This window comes from Trachymyrmex cornetzi, unplaced genomic scaffold (assembly GCF_001594075.2).
Source record: "Trachymyrmex cornetzi isolate Tcor2-1 unplaced genomic scaffold, Tcor1.1 scaffold299, whole genome shotgun sequence".
In the NCBI taxonomy this organism is placed as follows: Eukaryota; Metazoa; Arthropoda; class Insecta; order Hymenoptera; family Formicidae; genus Trachymyrmex; species Trachymyrmex cornetzi.
The window spans coordinates 1,061,091-1,079,571 of NW_017297680.1; the positions used below are offsets into that span (position 1 = coordinate 1,061,091).

Consider the following 18,481-nt stretch of genomic DNA (forward strand, 5'->3'; position numbering starts at 1 on the left):
TTTTCGCAGTTCCATTAATATTTCTTTTACAAATATATTCTTTGAATCTTTTATGAAAAGAATTTTGAGAAAATAAATTTTTTAGACTAACGGAATTTTGTGTAGAAGAATAAAAGATATATATCTAGATATTATTTAAAAGAATTTAAAAAAATAAAAAAATTAGATAAAAGAACTTTTTCCAATTCTCATTGATATAGGATACTTTGTTATATATAAATATATCAAATTCGTATCAGTTTTATCCATCCTGTCCATTAACGTTTCCACCAATCACCTTGTCAAAAGGAAAGACCAGGTTTTCGTGGCGAGCGTGTGTCTCACGTAACCAAACGTCAAGGGTTGTCGCTCATCGCGAAAGTAGCCAGTCCGATCGAGGGATTGTTCGCCCAAAGCGGACAGACCAACAAATTTTTTTCTACAGGACTTCAATCATTATCAACGTGAAGTCGACGCGACAAAGGCAGAATGGATTTCACTATATATATATATATATATATATATAAAAACAGACTGTTTACGGGGCGGACAGTTTCGCGGAAGGGGTTGAAGGCTTCATGGAACGGGGAAAAGCACGGAAACGCCGATAACGAGCGTCGACTGTGAAGAGTCGATCAATACCACCGTTTCGAGAAGTCTACGTCGTCTATGATCATTTTCTTCTTCTATTTCTTCTTCCTTTCCCTTATCCTTAGCTTCTTGATTTCATCTAATAAAAGATTGGTTGAAAGAAAGTTTCTTCAAGAGATTAATTTTATTGAGGGATTTTCCCTTGCTAACGAATGTAATTTCGGTCGAAACCGAAATTGAATAATCGCGGAAAAAAGAAAATTAGAGCGTAATAATTATTCGATGAACAAGATAAATTAAAAAATTGTTTATTGCATAAAGATAAATTGCGCATTGGAAATAATTTTGTCGGCCAATCCAGAACGCGGAAAGAAATTATCGTCTTCAATATCATCTTCAACATAACTGGTTGCTATTGAAATTTTTGCGTAGCCGTAATATGAATAAGTGAGAAAATATGAAGAAATTAATAGTTACGCGATTTTATTTTTTAATTTTTGTATTTGTACTTTCCAGCCATTCGTGTATTGTTATATCTTTGACTATTCATTTTATCGCCAATACTCTCCCAATTAAATTTACGGTGATTTTTTTAATATTATAAACAATAGTCAAATAACCGTTGTATAAACAATAAACAAACATTTTAAATTAATTGTTTCAGTGTCTGGAACGACGAAAGAGGAAGAAATGGGGATATCTTCGGTCACAGAAGGAACTACCGTAGTCCTCGGCGCGAAAACAAAGACAGGAAGTGATCCTGGAGGAGGTATAGATCTATTAGCAGCCCTGCAGCTTCATAATACTACTCGACAGGGCGTTAAGCAGGTGCCGGGTCTGATTAGATTGAGACCAGCCTATTATCTTCAGGGTAAGTCAACTTTATTACTTTCGGTTCAATTCACGAAATCTTAAAAGAAAAATCATTGTGTAGACCAGTGATCTGCGGCTCACTAACTTATAGTCAAAAATATAAAATTATATTTTCTATTTTATGCAAACTAAATAAACATTATGCAGCCAGAAAAATTTTACTTATTTTTAAAATGGTCCTCTGAAAATAATCCTTAAAAAAGGTTGCGCACATACATTATCATCGATGTAGATGATTGATAAAAGAATTCTTGGACATTGCAAAATAGTAATTTTTATTTTGATATTTTTATTTTGATGAACAATATTCTGCAGAAAAGAATCAACCATCGTTTGTTTTTCTTCTACGGATTCTAATTCAATTTCCAACAGACAATTTAATTTCTCAACAGGAAGTTGTATTAGAAGTTGGAAGAAATACAATTTTAGAAATTTGACAAATGTCAATGTTAGTATTTTGAGAATATAATCGAAATAGTAAAAAATGGATTAAAGCATGTTACGCTTGATGTGTTACTATATAGACGTAAGAGGAAATAAAGCCTTTTATTTGATTCACACTCCTTCAAAGCTACAATATATATTACACGATAAATCATAGCTCGTACACGAAGCTGCCACTTCGGTAATGCTCTCTTAACCTGAATACTCCCTTAATTTGCATATTACTGGGGCTTTCTTTACGCGATTCTCTTCTCATTCCTCATATAGCACATTGCAATTATTATGTCTCGTGAAGACGATGATTGCATTCTTTGAGTTATAACCCACGAGACTTATCTCCATTATATTCCACCAAACTTTGCCACGAAATTCTTTGCTCAAAAATTAAATTGAAAATATAAAAGATGATAAAATACGCGCGAAACAAATTATCTTGAAATATGAATTCTTATTGAAGATATTTCCGTGTCTGATTTTATATTGTAATAATATTATATTTTATACTATGACATTATTTAAAAAAGTTTACGCATTTATAATAACTTGAAAAATGTTGAATATATTTCTATATGTACTTTCTAGATAAATTTCATTTTTTTGATGTTATATGTCCCAAATTTCATGTTATATGTCCTAAATGATTCATTCAAATTTTTGTGTTAATTAAATGAATATATTTGGGAATTACACAAAAATAACACGTAAAAAATTAATACAAAAATATAACATTGACATAATTTATAAATAAATTGTAGAAACATATTTCATCAATAAAATTAACATTTATAATATATCAAATTAATATATTTTGTTCAATTATTTTAGAATTTAAAAAAACATTGTTTTTACGTTATTTGTTCACTTGCATAAATTATGTTATTTTAGTATCAAGAAATGTATATCAATTTAACACAAAATATTTAAATAACACAAATTAACACACACACTTGGATATGTTAAAAATTCAACACAGAAATTATAACGAGGACCGATTTTAACGCAAATACAAAGTGTATTTTACTGTGTAGTAGTATAACGGATTGCAAGATTTAGAATTAATTTACAAGTCAATGAAGAATCTTGTTCCAAAATTAATTCCTTGAAAAATGGTGAACGAGCAACATTGCCTCTTGATGGATGCATGTGCCTCTCATTACACGACACTGGTTATGCAACGTGCGATTAATCGATATTGCGAAAGGTCAGTTTGATAGCACCGCCTACGCGTCGTCTCTGCTCGCAGACGCCAAGAGGGTATTCCCCTATGACGAGTATCGATTCTTTCCTCGAATTTCAGGAAGTTGCCAATTTCACAGCATTTTCGACAGTCAATAAATTCATTCTACTTGAAAATAGTATGCGGCTGATGTGTAACGTAATAAATAATAATTATCAATTATTGTTATGTTTTTTAATATTTAATTTTATACTTATTTTTGCATGTAACGCAGAATGTATATACAATGCTTTGTGAAATTGATAGCGTTCGAAGGAGTTAAACGATGTTCCTGTTAAATAGACGACCCTTCACATCGACCAGCACGTCGTCTATTCAACCCCGTAACATGGTGTATCCAATTATATCGGGGCATCCCCGCGCCCTTCAGCGGCGGATGGTGTCCAAGCCACGTGGGTGTGTGGGCGGCAGTGCAACGGCCGCGGAAAACGGGCCTGGAAGCAGAGGGGGTTGAAGTGCCGCGGGAGTAGGGTTTCCCCGAAAGAAATTTCAATTACACTGACGCCCTTCTTCGAGCTGCACCCTCACAGGGTGCTTTCGTGGAAGTTAGGCAGACTTTTCGTGGTTCGCAACATCGAGAATGTAAGGGGGAGTCTTTTTTTTGTTCTTCATATCTGCGAGTCCTTGACGCTCCTACTCCTGCTCTCCAGCCACCTCTTTCCGTTCGCTCTTGCACGCAAATCGTAATACAGTTTCTTTTCTCTGCCTATGCCGCAAATGTTTGCTTTAATTCCCCCGAGATTTTATTATCTGATTCAAAAGCTGACGATCGATAAAAGACTATATTTATATCGCAATTTGAGAATGATAATTTAACTCTTTAGTTAATAAATGAGATAAGATTGATATCCTAATAAAGATAAAAGCATCCTGTCGAATAAAAGCAAAATTATTTGAATTATCTTGTACTTTAAATGAGCTTGAAAAGCGATTATAATATATGATAATAATCTTAGTGATCAATAAAAGTTTACAAAATTGAACTCAAAATTGCAATATTAATAATTAAATTCTTAGATTCATAATTATAAAAATCGATCTATTGCAAACTAGATCAAGTTTTTGAAAAAAATTCTGATTTTATCTACTGAAAACAAATTGATAGCAACAAAGAAATATTCGCCCTATTTCCTGTACATTATCTTTCGCTGTCGCATGCAATAAGCCTCTCACCCCATTTCGATCATTCTGGATGGACACACAGGGAAGAGAAATTTCTTTAGGATTAGATTTATCTCGTATGAACCGTTGGATCTTAACAAGTATTTGCTGCAGGACAAAGGACGAAAATGATATACAGCGACACGTGTCGGAGTTTTCTCTGAACTTAGAAAATAGGATCTACCGACCCTCTTTTGTGCTGCTTGGATAAGGGATAGTGCACGATTTGATGATTTCGGCAATTCGATTGAAGTAACCACGAGATTCTGATACGAATCCTCATATCTTATTTATCACCAAGCTCACAGAGCTTTTTATTAACTGTTCTTTGTGGTATCCTAAACAAAATAATCTTTTACAGCAATAAATATTTCTCTTTGATACTTATTTAATTTTCGCGGTGGAATTAAAACGTAGAAGATGAGAGAGAAAAAGGAGAAAGATAAAAATAGAGTACAAGAGAGATTTAATCGTTATATAAATATTTTACGATGCTATTATATTATAAATTGATCAAATCGAGACACGCGAATTTTGCGTTGTCACGTTTAGACAATGTCTATTATCGATTACTTGTAACTTTTATAGGTTACCCTGACTTATAAAAGAATGATATTATATTATTATCGAACATTTACTATTAATTTATGAATTTTAATGCAAAGGAGAAAATAAATGTTTTCTAACATTATGATAGCTCAATTGAATATCAGAAAAGAAATATAAAAACATCAAGATTACCTACTTCATTTTTTAATTTATCGAGTTTTATTGAAATTGAAAACGGGAAATTTGTTAACTTTGTTCTACGTAAGCATTTCGAATGCCTTGCTTATTCCCACAACGCACAAATATATAAAGGGTAAATAACCCTGACTAACTACCCCACAGGAAACGATCATTTTTCCGCTGCTCGAAACTGCAGCCAGTCTTCGCGTAGCGAAAACAAAATTTCACGGTCAAATTATGGTTTCTGCCCGTGTCAGTTCGAGTGCAAGGGTTGGCTCGTGCGTGCCAATTCGCGCGGAACGATTTTCTTCGAGACGAGCGAGCAGCGCTCGGTAGGGGTGTTTTCTCGCTAGTCGGCCTACCTTTCTCCTTCGGTCGCCTAGACCGGTGGTATTACATTATAATTAAGCGTGCGCGTACGTAATTGCTCGACGACGTCGTAGCCGCGGATCGGCGGCCCTTCGGCCCGTCGTCGTAGGTGGCGAGACCCACGCGCAAAAAGGCACCGACGTTTTATTATCGGTCGGGTGTCCGGTTACTCTGTGCACACCGGCGCTGTATCTGAAATTCGAGGCGCACTTTGCGTCGCGAGAAGCCAGCCAGCGGCACTGTGCTGCATTTTACATGCGGCAGTCGTGTAATGAGGTGTCCCTTATTTGGACAGGATCCTTTTTCGTAAAAAAGAAAAAAAAACCAAGCATTTCGCCGCGTTAAAATTGAGAAATGGATCATTGAATCTTCATCTACAAAATAAAGGTAAAAGTCTCGAGAAGAAATTATTTTGAAAATTATAATTTAAATCTGTGAATTTATTTGATAAATCGACAGTAAGATTTAAAGTTTAATTATTAGGTTTAATTGTACCCGCAGATGCAATCTAATTTAAAAAAAAGAGATAAAGTTAGTAAATTTAAAATCCCAATTCCGAAAGATACTTTCTATTATACATTCCTATGATTATATGTGTGCAGCTGTGGGATTTCTCGTTTGTACGTGACACATTACACGATTCGCTTAATGATGATGATATTGAAACCACGACGGAGAGTAGGATTGTCGATTGCAGTGGCTTAGTTGCGGTGTAATTTGCCAAATGGCCGTATTAATCTGTCTAATGGATAGCTACTCGGACAAGCAGCAACCATTCGGACGCGACGTGTTAATTGAATGCAATACAAAGTATATCTATGATCGATTTGCACATCACGAGCTTCGGTAATAATAGAATTACGTTACAATTATACGTTATAATCATACGTTATAATTTGTGTCCCCGAGAAGAAATAGAATACTTGTAATGTCTGTTAGATAGGCTATTTCTATTACATATCTATTAAACATAAATTTTTTTTTAAAGATCCTTTAGATATTTAACATATAAATTGCATTCTGAGATGTTTTAAAACGCAAATTATTTATAACAATTATGATGAATAAAATAAGTTTGTAATATTCTCATTTATCATATAATTATATAATGAATATATTATATTTAATTATATAATTATATTACATTGGTCTTAATCTTGCTTGTAATAAATATAATTATATATACCTTATAGCTTTCTACTATTATTAACTCATGTGAATTGTATAAAATTGTATAAAACGATATTAAAAGAACGATTATAGATTCATAGAATATTTTGCTTACTGGCCACTATCGGATTGTTCATTTTGTTAAATGTGTTTTCGTGAACAGGAATTTAGATCCGGAAGTTACAAACAATAAAATTTTCGCGTCAATACGATTACATAACGGTTGCGCAGAGAATCTGCGACCAACTACTCTCCAAAAATTCGGGGTGGCCTACATCGCTGTACTCTAATCTCCATCGCCGAGTCGAGTTCAGTTCTTGCATTACTGCAACCAGTAAACGATTTAACCATGACATTTTACGTAATATTATTAAAAGTGTTGTTATTTCACTACTTCATGGATGGAATTCTCTTGCTATTTACTCTGTTACTTATTGACGCTAAAGAAAATATAGCATGACAAAAAGTTTTAGTAATATTTTCTCGATACTGTGAAAAAAATATATATCAAATAAATTGAGACTGAATAATTAATTAAATATATAATATATTATTATTACTCATACACAACACTTTGGTGAATATTTAAATTTCAAATTAAGTGAAAAATAATAAGAAAAGTATTAAGTGAAAAAAGATATTAGTATATATAGATAGTATTTTATATATTTCTGTCCAAGAAGATATTTGTTTATTGTTAAAGAACGATATCGTATAATTAATTCTTAGCATTGAATTATACTACATGAATAACGCACACACTCTCTGTCAATAAATTTTAAAGTGAACAGAACTACAAATATGCAACTTCTTCATTATTTTTCAATATCGCCTCTCTCACTACGCGACTGAGAAGCATATCCTCTGCCATAATATTGCCTCGTAAATAATGATCGCTCGCCGTGCTCTAAATTCGAGGTAGACCGCTTTCCGGAAGGTTCAACCTTACCTGAAAGCAGCCAGGTTAAAAATTCAAATCAGCTCCGCATCGATTTCAAGCACGGCATGCGACAGGCCTTCCTATAGACCGCTAGATGCATTCAACATCCAAAAATCTTCATATATACATATCTAATGATGTAAAAGCTATACAGAACACCTTTATATTCTCGCTCGAATATGTCCAATTTGGGGCACAGGATGGAACTTGAAAATACTAGAAAGAATTGAATATGCTAAATAGAGGATTCCTACGAGAAAAGTGCTGTATAAAATATACAGTTAAGAATTGCGGAGCACAGTCAGTCGTCTTGCCGCACTGATCATTGTGTTTTACTACTTCCAGGCGAGGAGAGGGAGCTCCGACTGAACGAGGAGAACTTCGAACGGGCGGCCGCGCTACTCCGGCGGGTTCCGGAATTCACTATAGCAGCCGCGCTGCGCCAAGAGGAGGCCAATTCTGGGACGATCGTCGCCTTTGCACACGGGAACAATAGGTACAAAATACCGAAAAATTTCTTCCCATTCACTCCGCAACACTTTGCAATGCCGTTTGGGAATTTCGGACTTGAAACAAACTACGAGTTGTGACCTATTTCAAACGCTAAGAGTGATATAAACCGCGTGGAGGAGAGAAATCTTTCGGGCATATTATTTAATAAAATATAAATACGTATTTATACGTATTTATAAATATGAGATGATCAAAATACTTTTATAGACTATTAGAAATTACAAGTGAAATACGACATATCTTTCACGAATAACTGTGGAATATTCTGCATTTTACGATTTGATGATATCATACCCTAATGCATACAGCACAATAATTCCGCTGTCGTTTATATTTGAAATAATGACGTCTACATTACTCGGTACATATAACTAGGATAAAGAATTATTACCCACTCGACAATAAAACGCTTTTACTATTGAATAATATCGCCGTGGCGAGATTGTCAGGCAACAATTGTACATATGCATTTTGTTTCTCGTCTCGTCGCTTTGTTAAAAATTGCTTCTCAGCTTTATAACTTTGTATGCATCGGCTGTAAAAGAAGTTAGTATGTCAATTGTCGAGCGAGAGTGAAGGAGTACTCAACTCAATACTGCATCCTCCGTCAGTACTTCGATAATACGATCTACCTGTTTTCGCCTAGCTGACACAAATTGGATGGACTTACGCTCGTATATATTGCATGGCATATATTAACGTGCCGCAACTATTAATATAGAACTCAATAAGCTTCTTAAAGGCTAATAAATTTCTCAAAACCTAATTAAGCGTTGCCTGTAACTACAGCTCATTAGTGGTGGTAGCTAATTTAAATGTCTTGATACGTACATTCAGATTATAACGTAAATTAGAATAATGCTCTTAATAAAATTTTAGAATTATTATTGTAATTATTATGATATTAATAATAAAGTAATAAACCAGAAAGAAAGTTCACAATAAATATTAAATGGTATTAAAAGGCGTAACTATAATACTTAAGTTTATAGTTCTTTACTCCAGTTCAAAATAATAACATTTAATATATATCATATATCATATATCACATTTTATGACAGCTTTAGATTAAATTCTGGATAATCGTATAAGTCTAATTGAACCGGCAATAAATAGAATACAATGTGCGTTAGGTATTTGGAGCTGCAGAGCAGCGGACGCAAGGACGAGCTTCGACTTCATTATGTATCACGCCGCGACGGAACCGTACACGTCGAGGCGTTTCCTTTCCGATTAGCCGATGGCGCCTGGCACAGGGTCGCCCTGAGCATAAGCGGCTCGCAGGTCGAGCTGCTAGTCGACTGTCACCCTTTGTACAGGCGACTGCTGAGACCTGGTCCACCCGACACCAATTTCACCCTGCCGCAGCTCCAGCTCTGGGTAGGGCAGAGAAACATCAGGCACTTTCTCTTCAAGGTAAAGCCGCACGTTTTACTGCAGTATAAGTCTATCCGTATTGTTTTCTATTTCTTTTCTATTTAAAGTCAATATCACTTAATCATAAAATTGGAATACTAGAATAAAATTAGGATTTATTTCTGCTAATTTTTAACTTTTATCAGTAAAAACACAATCAGATTTTTGTTTGATTTAATTGAAACATATTTCTCATAATATTCACATACGATGATTTCACACCCCGAATTAAGTTTTCTGTATCATTTTCGCACTACAGGGTGCTTTACAGGACGTCAAGTTAATAGCAGGACCTCACGGTTATCTTTCCCAATGTCCTCAGCTCGACTCATCTTGTCCCACTTGCGGTCAATTTTCGATATTACAGAATACTGTGGAACAGCTAATGCACAATCTCAATGAATTGACTCGTAGGGTGAGTAATTTGTACGTTTATACAAACTCTTATGTCGAAGATATGAGATTTGAATATAAATCTCAATATGAATTAAATGTAAATTACATAGGTATATGTATTGCTATAATTTTATAGTATAATTATGCGGAATGTTTCTTTATAGTTTATGTTTAATGTTTATTTACAGAGAGTGTTCTTCGATAATTGTCAATTTTTTAGGAATTATTCTTGTAGTAAACACATTGCTGCCTTTTATCAATAAAATATAAATAAGACAAATTATTCATGGACATCCTTCCTTTCAGCTAGCCGCTGCAGAGGGCAGGATAAGTAAAGTGGAGGAGTGCGAGTGCCAAAAGTCCTGTAGAGTGAATGGTACTGTCCACGATGACGGCGAAACGTGGTCAAAGGGTTGTCAACATTGTTCCTGTCTTCACGGCGAGGTCGAGTGTATACCTACGTCCTGCACTCCGGTCACTTGCAAGAATCCCATCATTCCTGAGGGACAATGTTGCCCGATTTGTCTCAGTAAGTGAAATATTATACTTTTATTTTTCTCACCCCTTCATATCACAATTCATAAATGTATTTCCTTAATATTCTATAATTTGTGGTAATTTTTAACAAAAAGAAGCTTCTATTAAACCATTGATTTCTAAACCATTAATTTTAAAGCTTTGGCAACACTCTAGGATTCATAACATCTAGGATTCTCATCGTCTTTTGCTGAGCGCACGATACAGCTTATCATTCACATTCCATACATTTCTTGCTTTTGGAACGTAGCATAAATTCTTGGCACCTTGGAGAGAATAACTCTTTCGATTATTCTAATACAGCGTCGCTTTTACGCGAATCTACTCCCTTACTTTCACGCACGCAACTGACCGATTAGCTGACGTAGCGTGTTTCGCGTTCAGTCGTTCGCTTCCGTCTCGTGCCTCACGTTACTTATCTCGCCATTCATATTCGCCTTCACAGGACAATGTTACTTGCATGGCGTAATTTACGATCACGGCGAGAGGGTCTCGCCGAAGCAGTGCGTCGAGTGCAACTGCTACGACGGTAGCTTCACCTGCACAAGAATCGACACTGACACCAAATGCCCACCACTGCCGTGTCCATCCAGTGAGCAACTCAGCGTGGCAGAGGAATGTTGCAAGTTTTGCCCAGGTACGTTTTCATGTTTGGAAAGCTATACGCGGTAATAAATATATTAACGATTTAAAATTTACATATTTTCAAAATGATAAGACATTTAAAGTTTTGTATCAGATATCACAAGTCAGTTGTAAACAACCAGTTAATAGTTTCGTCAACAGAGTATCTTTTTTATAAGACACAAACTCCTGTTGTAAAAATAAAGGAACATTATAAAATTTTCCATTTTCAGACATTAAAATTTAGCGGATTAAAAAATTTTGAATAACACATGTTATAATATCGGGATTGAAAAAATGAGGCAAGCATGAAAAAGCAACAAAGCTTTGCGGAACAGTAAAGAAAGCACAATTCGCATAACTTGCGTGTCATTAACAGCTCTAACCCTCTCATGCTTGGAATTTCTTTTCTGGCCACTTTCAAGTCTTCTTTCTTTTTGCTGGTCTTAAATAAATACGCATATATCATATCATGCTCATCATAAACTAACAGTTATATTAAGAGAAATATTTATATTAGTTTAAATAGACTAAGGTAACTTTAATTCATGAGAGTTTGTTACTCTCTGTTATCTAATTAATTTACTACTAATACAATGTCCATTACGTATGGGAGGGTTACCGACGTCAAATCGAGCGATAATCTGTCTAAAACCGCTAGATCGCTAATTAAATCGTCTAACCTCTGTATTTGCATGGCTAACCCAATTTAACCAGGGGTGGACTACTGCGCGAAGGGCCACAAGTGTCATACTAACGCGTCCTGCCTGAATCTCCAGACGACCTACGCCTGCCATTGCGATATCGGTTTCCAGGGGGATGGTCTTAACTGTCACGGTACCTAACCCTTACCTAACTTACTTGTATAATTAATCGTGCGTGAAGTATATCCGCCGGACTTGTCGGATTTAAGCTTCAGACACAATGGGAATAGTGATAGCGATAGAAATTACACCATTTCAGCCTATCAGAAACTGTGTAATCCGGTGTATCCGATTTCTGATAGATTAAAATCATGTTATTTTTATCGCTATCGCTATTCTCTCACATTGTGTCTGGAGTTTTATTTTCGCGTAAAAAGCATGCGCGAATTTAATGTTGCTAAAATTATTGCATTGAGCTTTTATCTAGTTTTAATTAGAAATGAATGTTTAAAAATTCTATTTTGCTTATTTTTAATAATATGTAATTTACTTCATCTATTTTTATTAATTAAATTAATATATGAATTTTAGTGTTTTTTAAGACGAATCGTTATATTTTTCATCGCTACTTAAAATTTGTTATATAAATTTTTTATATTTTATAAAACATGGTATATATATATATTTCTCAGCATCATTATTTTACATAAAAATATTAAATTATAATTTGTTTTATATAAATTTTATAAAATTATAAGTCTTGTATAAGAAAAGTATTTGCTATAATATTAAATAAAAATTCGTCATATCTTCTTTAACGTCTTATTTTATTTAGAAATTTCAGTTCACTTACACGAATCTTTTTTTTAAATGTGATAAGTTAAATACGAGCATTCGTATGACTTCGTTGATTATATGATCAATGACGTTTTCTTTTCGTCTCGGTCACTCAGACGTAGACGAATGCAACCAGCAAGGTGGATCGAACGGTCACTACTGCAACGCGAACACGAAGTGCGTCAACGTGATCGGCTCTTACACGTGCGAGTGTCTTCCGGGTTACTATAGAATGGACAAGTTCAACTGTGCCGAGCTAGATGAGTGCGCGACTGGTCAGCACTTGTGTGACGAGCACGCCACATGTGTGAACACTAACGGTAGCTACTACTGCATCTGCAAGGACGGCTATACCGGCGATGGTTTCACATGCAAACGTACAGTATATCGCCTTTATGTATCGATAGAGCATACTTTAATGAATAATTTCTCAATATTCAAAGCGACAACTCACAATATTATTCTGAAACTTTTCTTGGGTTTATTTTAATAATTTTATTAAACAAAGAAACAAATTATTGTGTAATAAAACGCAAAGAGAATAATTTTTATTATTGAAATTTATATTAATTTGAATTAATTTTTTCTAATCTAATTAAATGTTTACCATTTTACAACGAATTATACATAGTTATGAGCAATTTATGAAACAATTTATAAAACGTCTGAGTGAATACTCTATCAAATTGTTGAAAGTAGAAAAAAATTCTAACACATCTTCTTTATTGAAACGTTCGTTCTTCGAGCGAGTGTGTACACAAACAATCGCAACGGGGTATTTTCATCCCATCAATAAATAAAATGGTAAAAGTAGATTTACTAAAGTGAAAAATGTTTATTTTTCTTCAACATATCGTTTCGCAAAAACTGAAAAACCAGTGAAAAAATGAAAAGATATTCTCTTCGCTCTCTAAGACTGATTAATCGACTCTTTTGTTCTCAGAGAGTTAATCACATAAAAAAATTATTTTTAAACTAACGATAATAAAATTGTATTAAGTTGCATTAAAAATCGAATCTTAATTTAAATTTTATGAAAAATAATGGAATAGAAGATAATCGCAGTATCTTCACTTTTTAAAGTAAAAAAAGTCTGAATATGAAGTAAAATTGTATTTTTTTCTTTGCAGCTGTGTGCAATCAGACTTGCCAGAATGGTGGCGAATGCGTGGCACCCGGAAGGTGCTCCTGCCGACGCGGTTATATCGGCAACAGTTGTGAACTCGACCTGGACGAGTGTGCCAGCGATCTGCATCGATGTCATCAATCGTCCACGTGTTTCAATATGCCCGGCTGGTATTACTGCCGGTGCAAGCCTGGCTACAGGAGCGCCCTGCATGAGAGCACTCAGGGCACGCAATGTGTCGATATCAACGAGTGCAACGATCTAACGCTCGAGAGGAGGCACACGTGTCATCCTACCGCAAAATGCGTCAACACCGAGGGCGGCTATGAGTGCGTATGCCCACCGGCGAAGGACCTGGAAGAGTCCGGAAAAGAATGCAGACTCAGTGAGTTCACTCGTCGCGTCTACAATCAAGACATTCGTCTCTTAGAGTAAAACTGTTCGAGAATTGTATGGAGAATTGTACGAAAAATACAAAAAATTGTTACCCTACTATATTGTAATTTTAGGTTGCTGGTTCGAAGATCGGGAAGTTAACAATGGTGACACGTTGGCACCGTCCGGAAATCCTTGCAGGAGATGCACATGCCAAGACGGCGTGATCACTTGCAAGGATCCCGTATGTGACTGCAGCGCACCGGGAAGCCACAGGGACAAGTGTTGTCCTCAATGTAATCCCGCCGCGTCCTGTAGGCATCAAGAGCTCCATCACCTAGTCTTCAGAAGCGGAGAACGTTGGATATACCAATGTCAGACTTGCGAGTGCCTGGTAATAAAACCGAACTATAATATATATCTGTCCGCACGACAGACTTGTGAATAAAATAAACGAATTACAAGAATATTTTAAGCAACTGATCTCTTCAGATCACAAACCTCATATCGTAGTTTCATACGTAAAAATGTGATTTTCTTTGAAAAAAAAAGACGATAGTTCGATTTTGAACTTTCTATGAATTATCGTACGGTCTTTTGTAGTACGGCGAAATAGACTGCTGGCAGATGGAGTGTCCACCGGTGACCTGCTCGAATCCCGTAACCGAGGAGGGCGATTGTTGTCCGCGCTGCGAGGACGATCCCTGCGCTCGTGAGGTGTTGGTGAACGGCACCTCGTTCACGGTTCCTAGTCGTCCCCGGCCATGCAGCTACGCCGGCATCGTCCACGACAGCGGCAGCTCTTGGCAGGACCCCCACGACAAATGCACCACGTGCGAGTGCAAGGTAAGAAGAAGGATCGGACGTGTCACATCGCAGGACCCGCGATCGCCGGTCTATGACCTGATCTCATGCGAGATCCGAAGGATACGAATAGGATAAAGGGGGGAATTCGCCGGAGAAGGACGTCATGGGCACGGAAGACGTGAGGATGGTCGCCGCAGAATCTGCTGAGTCCTTTCCATATTCCCATAAACTTTTAATAGCGTTCTGTTTAATTTTAGTAATACAAAATGTGTTGTATAACGCACAATAATAATTTTTTACGTGCGCTTAATAAGATAATGTATTTATGTATTTTTTCATGCCTTCCAAGTAATTGTGACTGTGCAAGGAGATTATCCCAGTCATAAACAAAATATTTGGTGATGTATTTTCTCGATTTTGAATTGTTAACAACGCGACAATGTTACATAATGAAAACATTGAAATGCAGATCATCCTAACGAGATCTTGGTACCCATCGCACTCACTTCTCTTGCGAATTCAAGAGCTCAAGGTCAGTAAATGAAAGGAAATATTGCCTCAATTTAGCCGTGGATCTGTCATGTGCCTATTCAATTGCGCTCGCTGTACTATGCCAATGTAAGATGCAAGAAAATCGCTGTGCAGGCGTCCATCGAATATGTATACGTACATGGCGGAGTATCAACACGCGCAAATCGTATCAATTTCATTTTCCGTTCGTTTCATATTAGATTTCTTCCACGACGATAATTAGCATTCATTCTATCATCATCATCATTATTATTTTTTCATATACAATAATTATTTTTTATTCTAACATTAACGTATTTAAACAAAATCACTAAATTACATGTTAATTTTGCGTATTATTATAATTTTTTTCAAAATAAAAAATTTCTTGTAAAAACATATTCAATCAACGAGAGATTAATTTTATTTTAATTACCGAATCATATAAATACTCGAACGTTTTACAATCCATTATATTAAAATTTCCATCTTCTTAGCATATTCGATCAAACTGTGCGCCATACAAACATTAAATTATTATACACACAAGCATCTATTTATCATTTTACTTTTACTCGCTCTTTTTACTCTCTGTCTGTCTGTTTTACTTGTCAGTAGGTAATCCTCGAATAGTACAAGGTACATACATACTGACTGTCCTCTTTTTTTTTCGCAGTATGCCGTTTGTTTTGGCGGTGTGTATTAACGCGAATCGATTTTGCAAAGCTGAACGCTAAAATTTTATTAACTGTATACCGAGAAAAGAAGAATAATGTTTATGTTGAAATCTAATTTCTCATTTGCATGAATTTAACTAACCAATTGAACTAAAATTATTCATAAAAGCTTCAGTATTTCACAAAAAATATGTACAATATAAAAATATATATGATATCGTATTAATATAATCAAACATTATCTATTTATTGATCTATTCTTTGAATTTTTTATTCGATTAAACCCTTATATTATCTATTATTATAATTGTTAATTTATAATCAATATTATCTTCTCTCTCGGCGTACATTAATGCGTCGTGCTAGCCTTGTCATTATACGATTTCAGCGCTGTACTCACCAATGTAAATTATTCAAACTTCATAGTTTTATACATTATTAGACACATCCAGGGGCGTCCCCAAGCTAGCCTAAGATAAATGTTATTTGTTTTTCAATGCCTGCCTTGCACGTGGCAGCGTTCGTCGTATATTTCTCCTTGTAAAAGGAGAAATAAATATAGCTTAGATTTTTTTAATTAAATCTATTATATATCTTAGATCTTTTTTAGATTATAAAATGATTACCTCCTTCTAAATCCATTCAAATCTTTATATTAGAAAATATTGAGAATTTATTTAATTCCTTTTTAATGTTCCTTTTTAATGTCCTTTTCTAAAAAAGAAACCTGAAATTATCAGTATCTTATAGCGAAATGTAAAGAAAAATGCTGCAATTAATTGGGCGTAATCAGATTTTGGGCAAATGTAATCAAATATCTAGAAGAGCATGATTCGCAAAATAATTCCTTTCTAATAAAAAATATTACTCTTCATATGTGTAGAAATTATAGATATGGAATGCGATCGAATACTGCCACGGCCGTGAGAATCCCGGTTCGTATATTTACGTCAATCTCAGAAAAAAAACTCTGAATTTCGAGAAAGCTCATTGTTCCGCTTCTTTGCCAAGTGCTTCGCTCTCGTCATCGTCATCCTATTATCATCCTGAATATGAGACAAGATATTTGTACCTCAGAACTTTTCGCTTAACTTAACCTCAGTTGCAGAAAATATAAAATAATAATGTTATATGGGGTTTATGACGGATGATTATATCAATAATTTAACAATTTAGAATTTCTATTGTTTATAAAATTTAGGAAATTCTAAGTTTGTACATACATATACACACACTGTTCCTATTTTTGTTCGTATTTTCCATAAAGTTTGATTTTTTTGTAGATTTCATAATTAGGGTGACGATGAAATAATATATATGATGTTTCATACTTGTCGTTTTATCTTTCAGACTTCGAAAAGTGTTTGGAATCTTAAACTTTTCTTAATATAAATTTTTTGAATAAAATTTCTATTTAATTAAAATTCTTTTAAAGTTAATTAAAATTAGCTTCTTTGTTACGTTCGCGGTTTAATTTTCCAAAAGCTTTTAACAATAATTAATTTTCTAACCACCGTCATCAAAATATCTTAAATTCTCACTAATCTGTGGCTAATAAAAAATAACCTGATAAATCCGTAACATCACATATACGCCAAACCGAGATTGAGCCGAGATCTCACGATCGCGCGTGCTTCGGGTCGGCCCTGCATGGATCATTTTATTAGTGTTTACCGCCCGGCGACGATTAATAGAAAACGGACCTGACCTCACAGTGATCGAGTGTGTACCACGACCTTGACCCCGTCGATCCGATCCGCGATCTTCTGATCGCCGGTCGACGACAGTCTAGCATCGTGCCGCACGTTCAATCAAGAGCGGCGGCACGGTTTCATCAGTGGGTGACATTGGCAACGATTGGCCGTGGACCACCAGAATGGAATTCGACAGAGTGATTCCGCTAGCGCCTAGGCCAATCATATTAATCTTCTAAGCCGCGACGATCGCGAATGTGGATCGACGTGGCGCAGAGAAAGGTCCTGGTCACGTATAGGATAAATAGCGAGGGAGGGATATAGAAGGGGGAATTGCGCCAGAAAAACATTGTCTGCCTGAGACTATGCTGTTGTAAATTAACCCCGCCATCTTGCCCGTGATGACTAACCTCATATAGCCTAACAATGGGTATCCTTGCAGGTGCCGTACTGCGCCCAATTGGTGAGCAATAGCGCGTGTTGTGTGCATCGGTAATCACGTCACTTCTACCTCACCTATAATCTCTACTACCTGCCTCTTCTCTTCTGTCTTTATTGTGTGCTGATTAATGTACTACGACTAACGGAGTGCTCGAGTGCTTTCTTAGACCCTTCTCCCCTACCTCTTCTCGTCTACTTACATAGTAATTCTGTCTTATTTTTTTGTTAATTCGAATATTTTATCTTTCCTGCTGCTTTTCACTTTTTTGAAGTTTCTATATTTCGCACCTTTGCTTGATACTTGTTAGTAGTTTTTCTTCTACTAATCCTTTTCTTCTTTTTCACATTCTACTTATTAGGATCACTATCAGTACTATCACTACGTTAATCG

At 35.4% G+C, this 18,481-nt stretch overlaps 1 protein-coding gene across 1 annotated transcript in view; it reads left to right on the plus strand.

Annotated features, from left to right (window-relative positions):
* Positions 1–18,481, plus strand: part of LOC108762388 (protein kinase C-binding protein NELL1) — a 71,327-nt gene that overhangs the window by 47,855 nt on the left and 4,991 nt on the right. Inside the window, exons 2-13 of the mRNA XM_018509362.1 lie at positions 1,235–1,441; positions 7,839–7,989; positions 9,140–9,422; positions 9,682–9,837; positions 10,125–10,347; positions 10,801–10,992; positions 11,697–11,816; positions 12,577–12,837; positions 13,591–13,971; positions 14,096–14,355; positions 14,565–14,807; positions 18,092–18,112. Coding sequence (XP_018364864.1) covers positions 1,261–1,441; positions 7,839–7,989; positions 9,140–9,422; positions 9,682–9,837; positions 10,125–10,347; positions 10,801–10,992; positions 11,697–11,816; positions 12,577–12,837; positions 13,591–13,971; positions 14,096–14,355; positions 14,565–14,807; positions 18,092–18,112 — 2,472 coding nt within the window. The 5' untranslated portion in view covers positions 1,235–1,260. The remainder of the gene's footprint in view (positions 1–1,234; positions 1,442–7,838; positions 7,990–9,139; positions 9,423–9,681; positions 9,838–10,124; positions 10,348–10,800; positions 10,993–11,696; positions 11,817–12,576; positions 12,838–13,590; positions 13,972–14,095; positions 14,356–14,564; positions 14,808–18,091; positions 18,113–18,481) is intronic.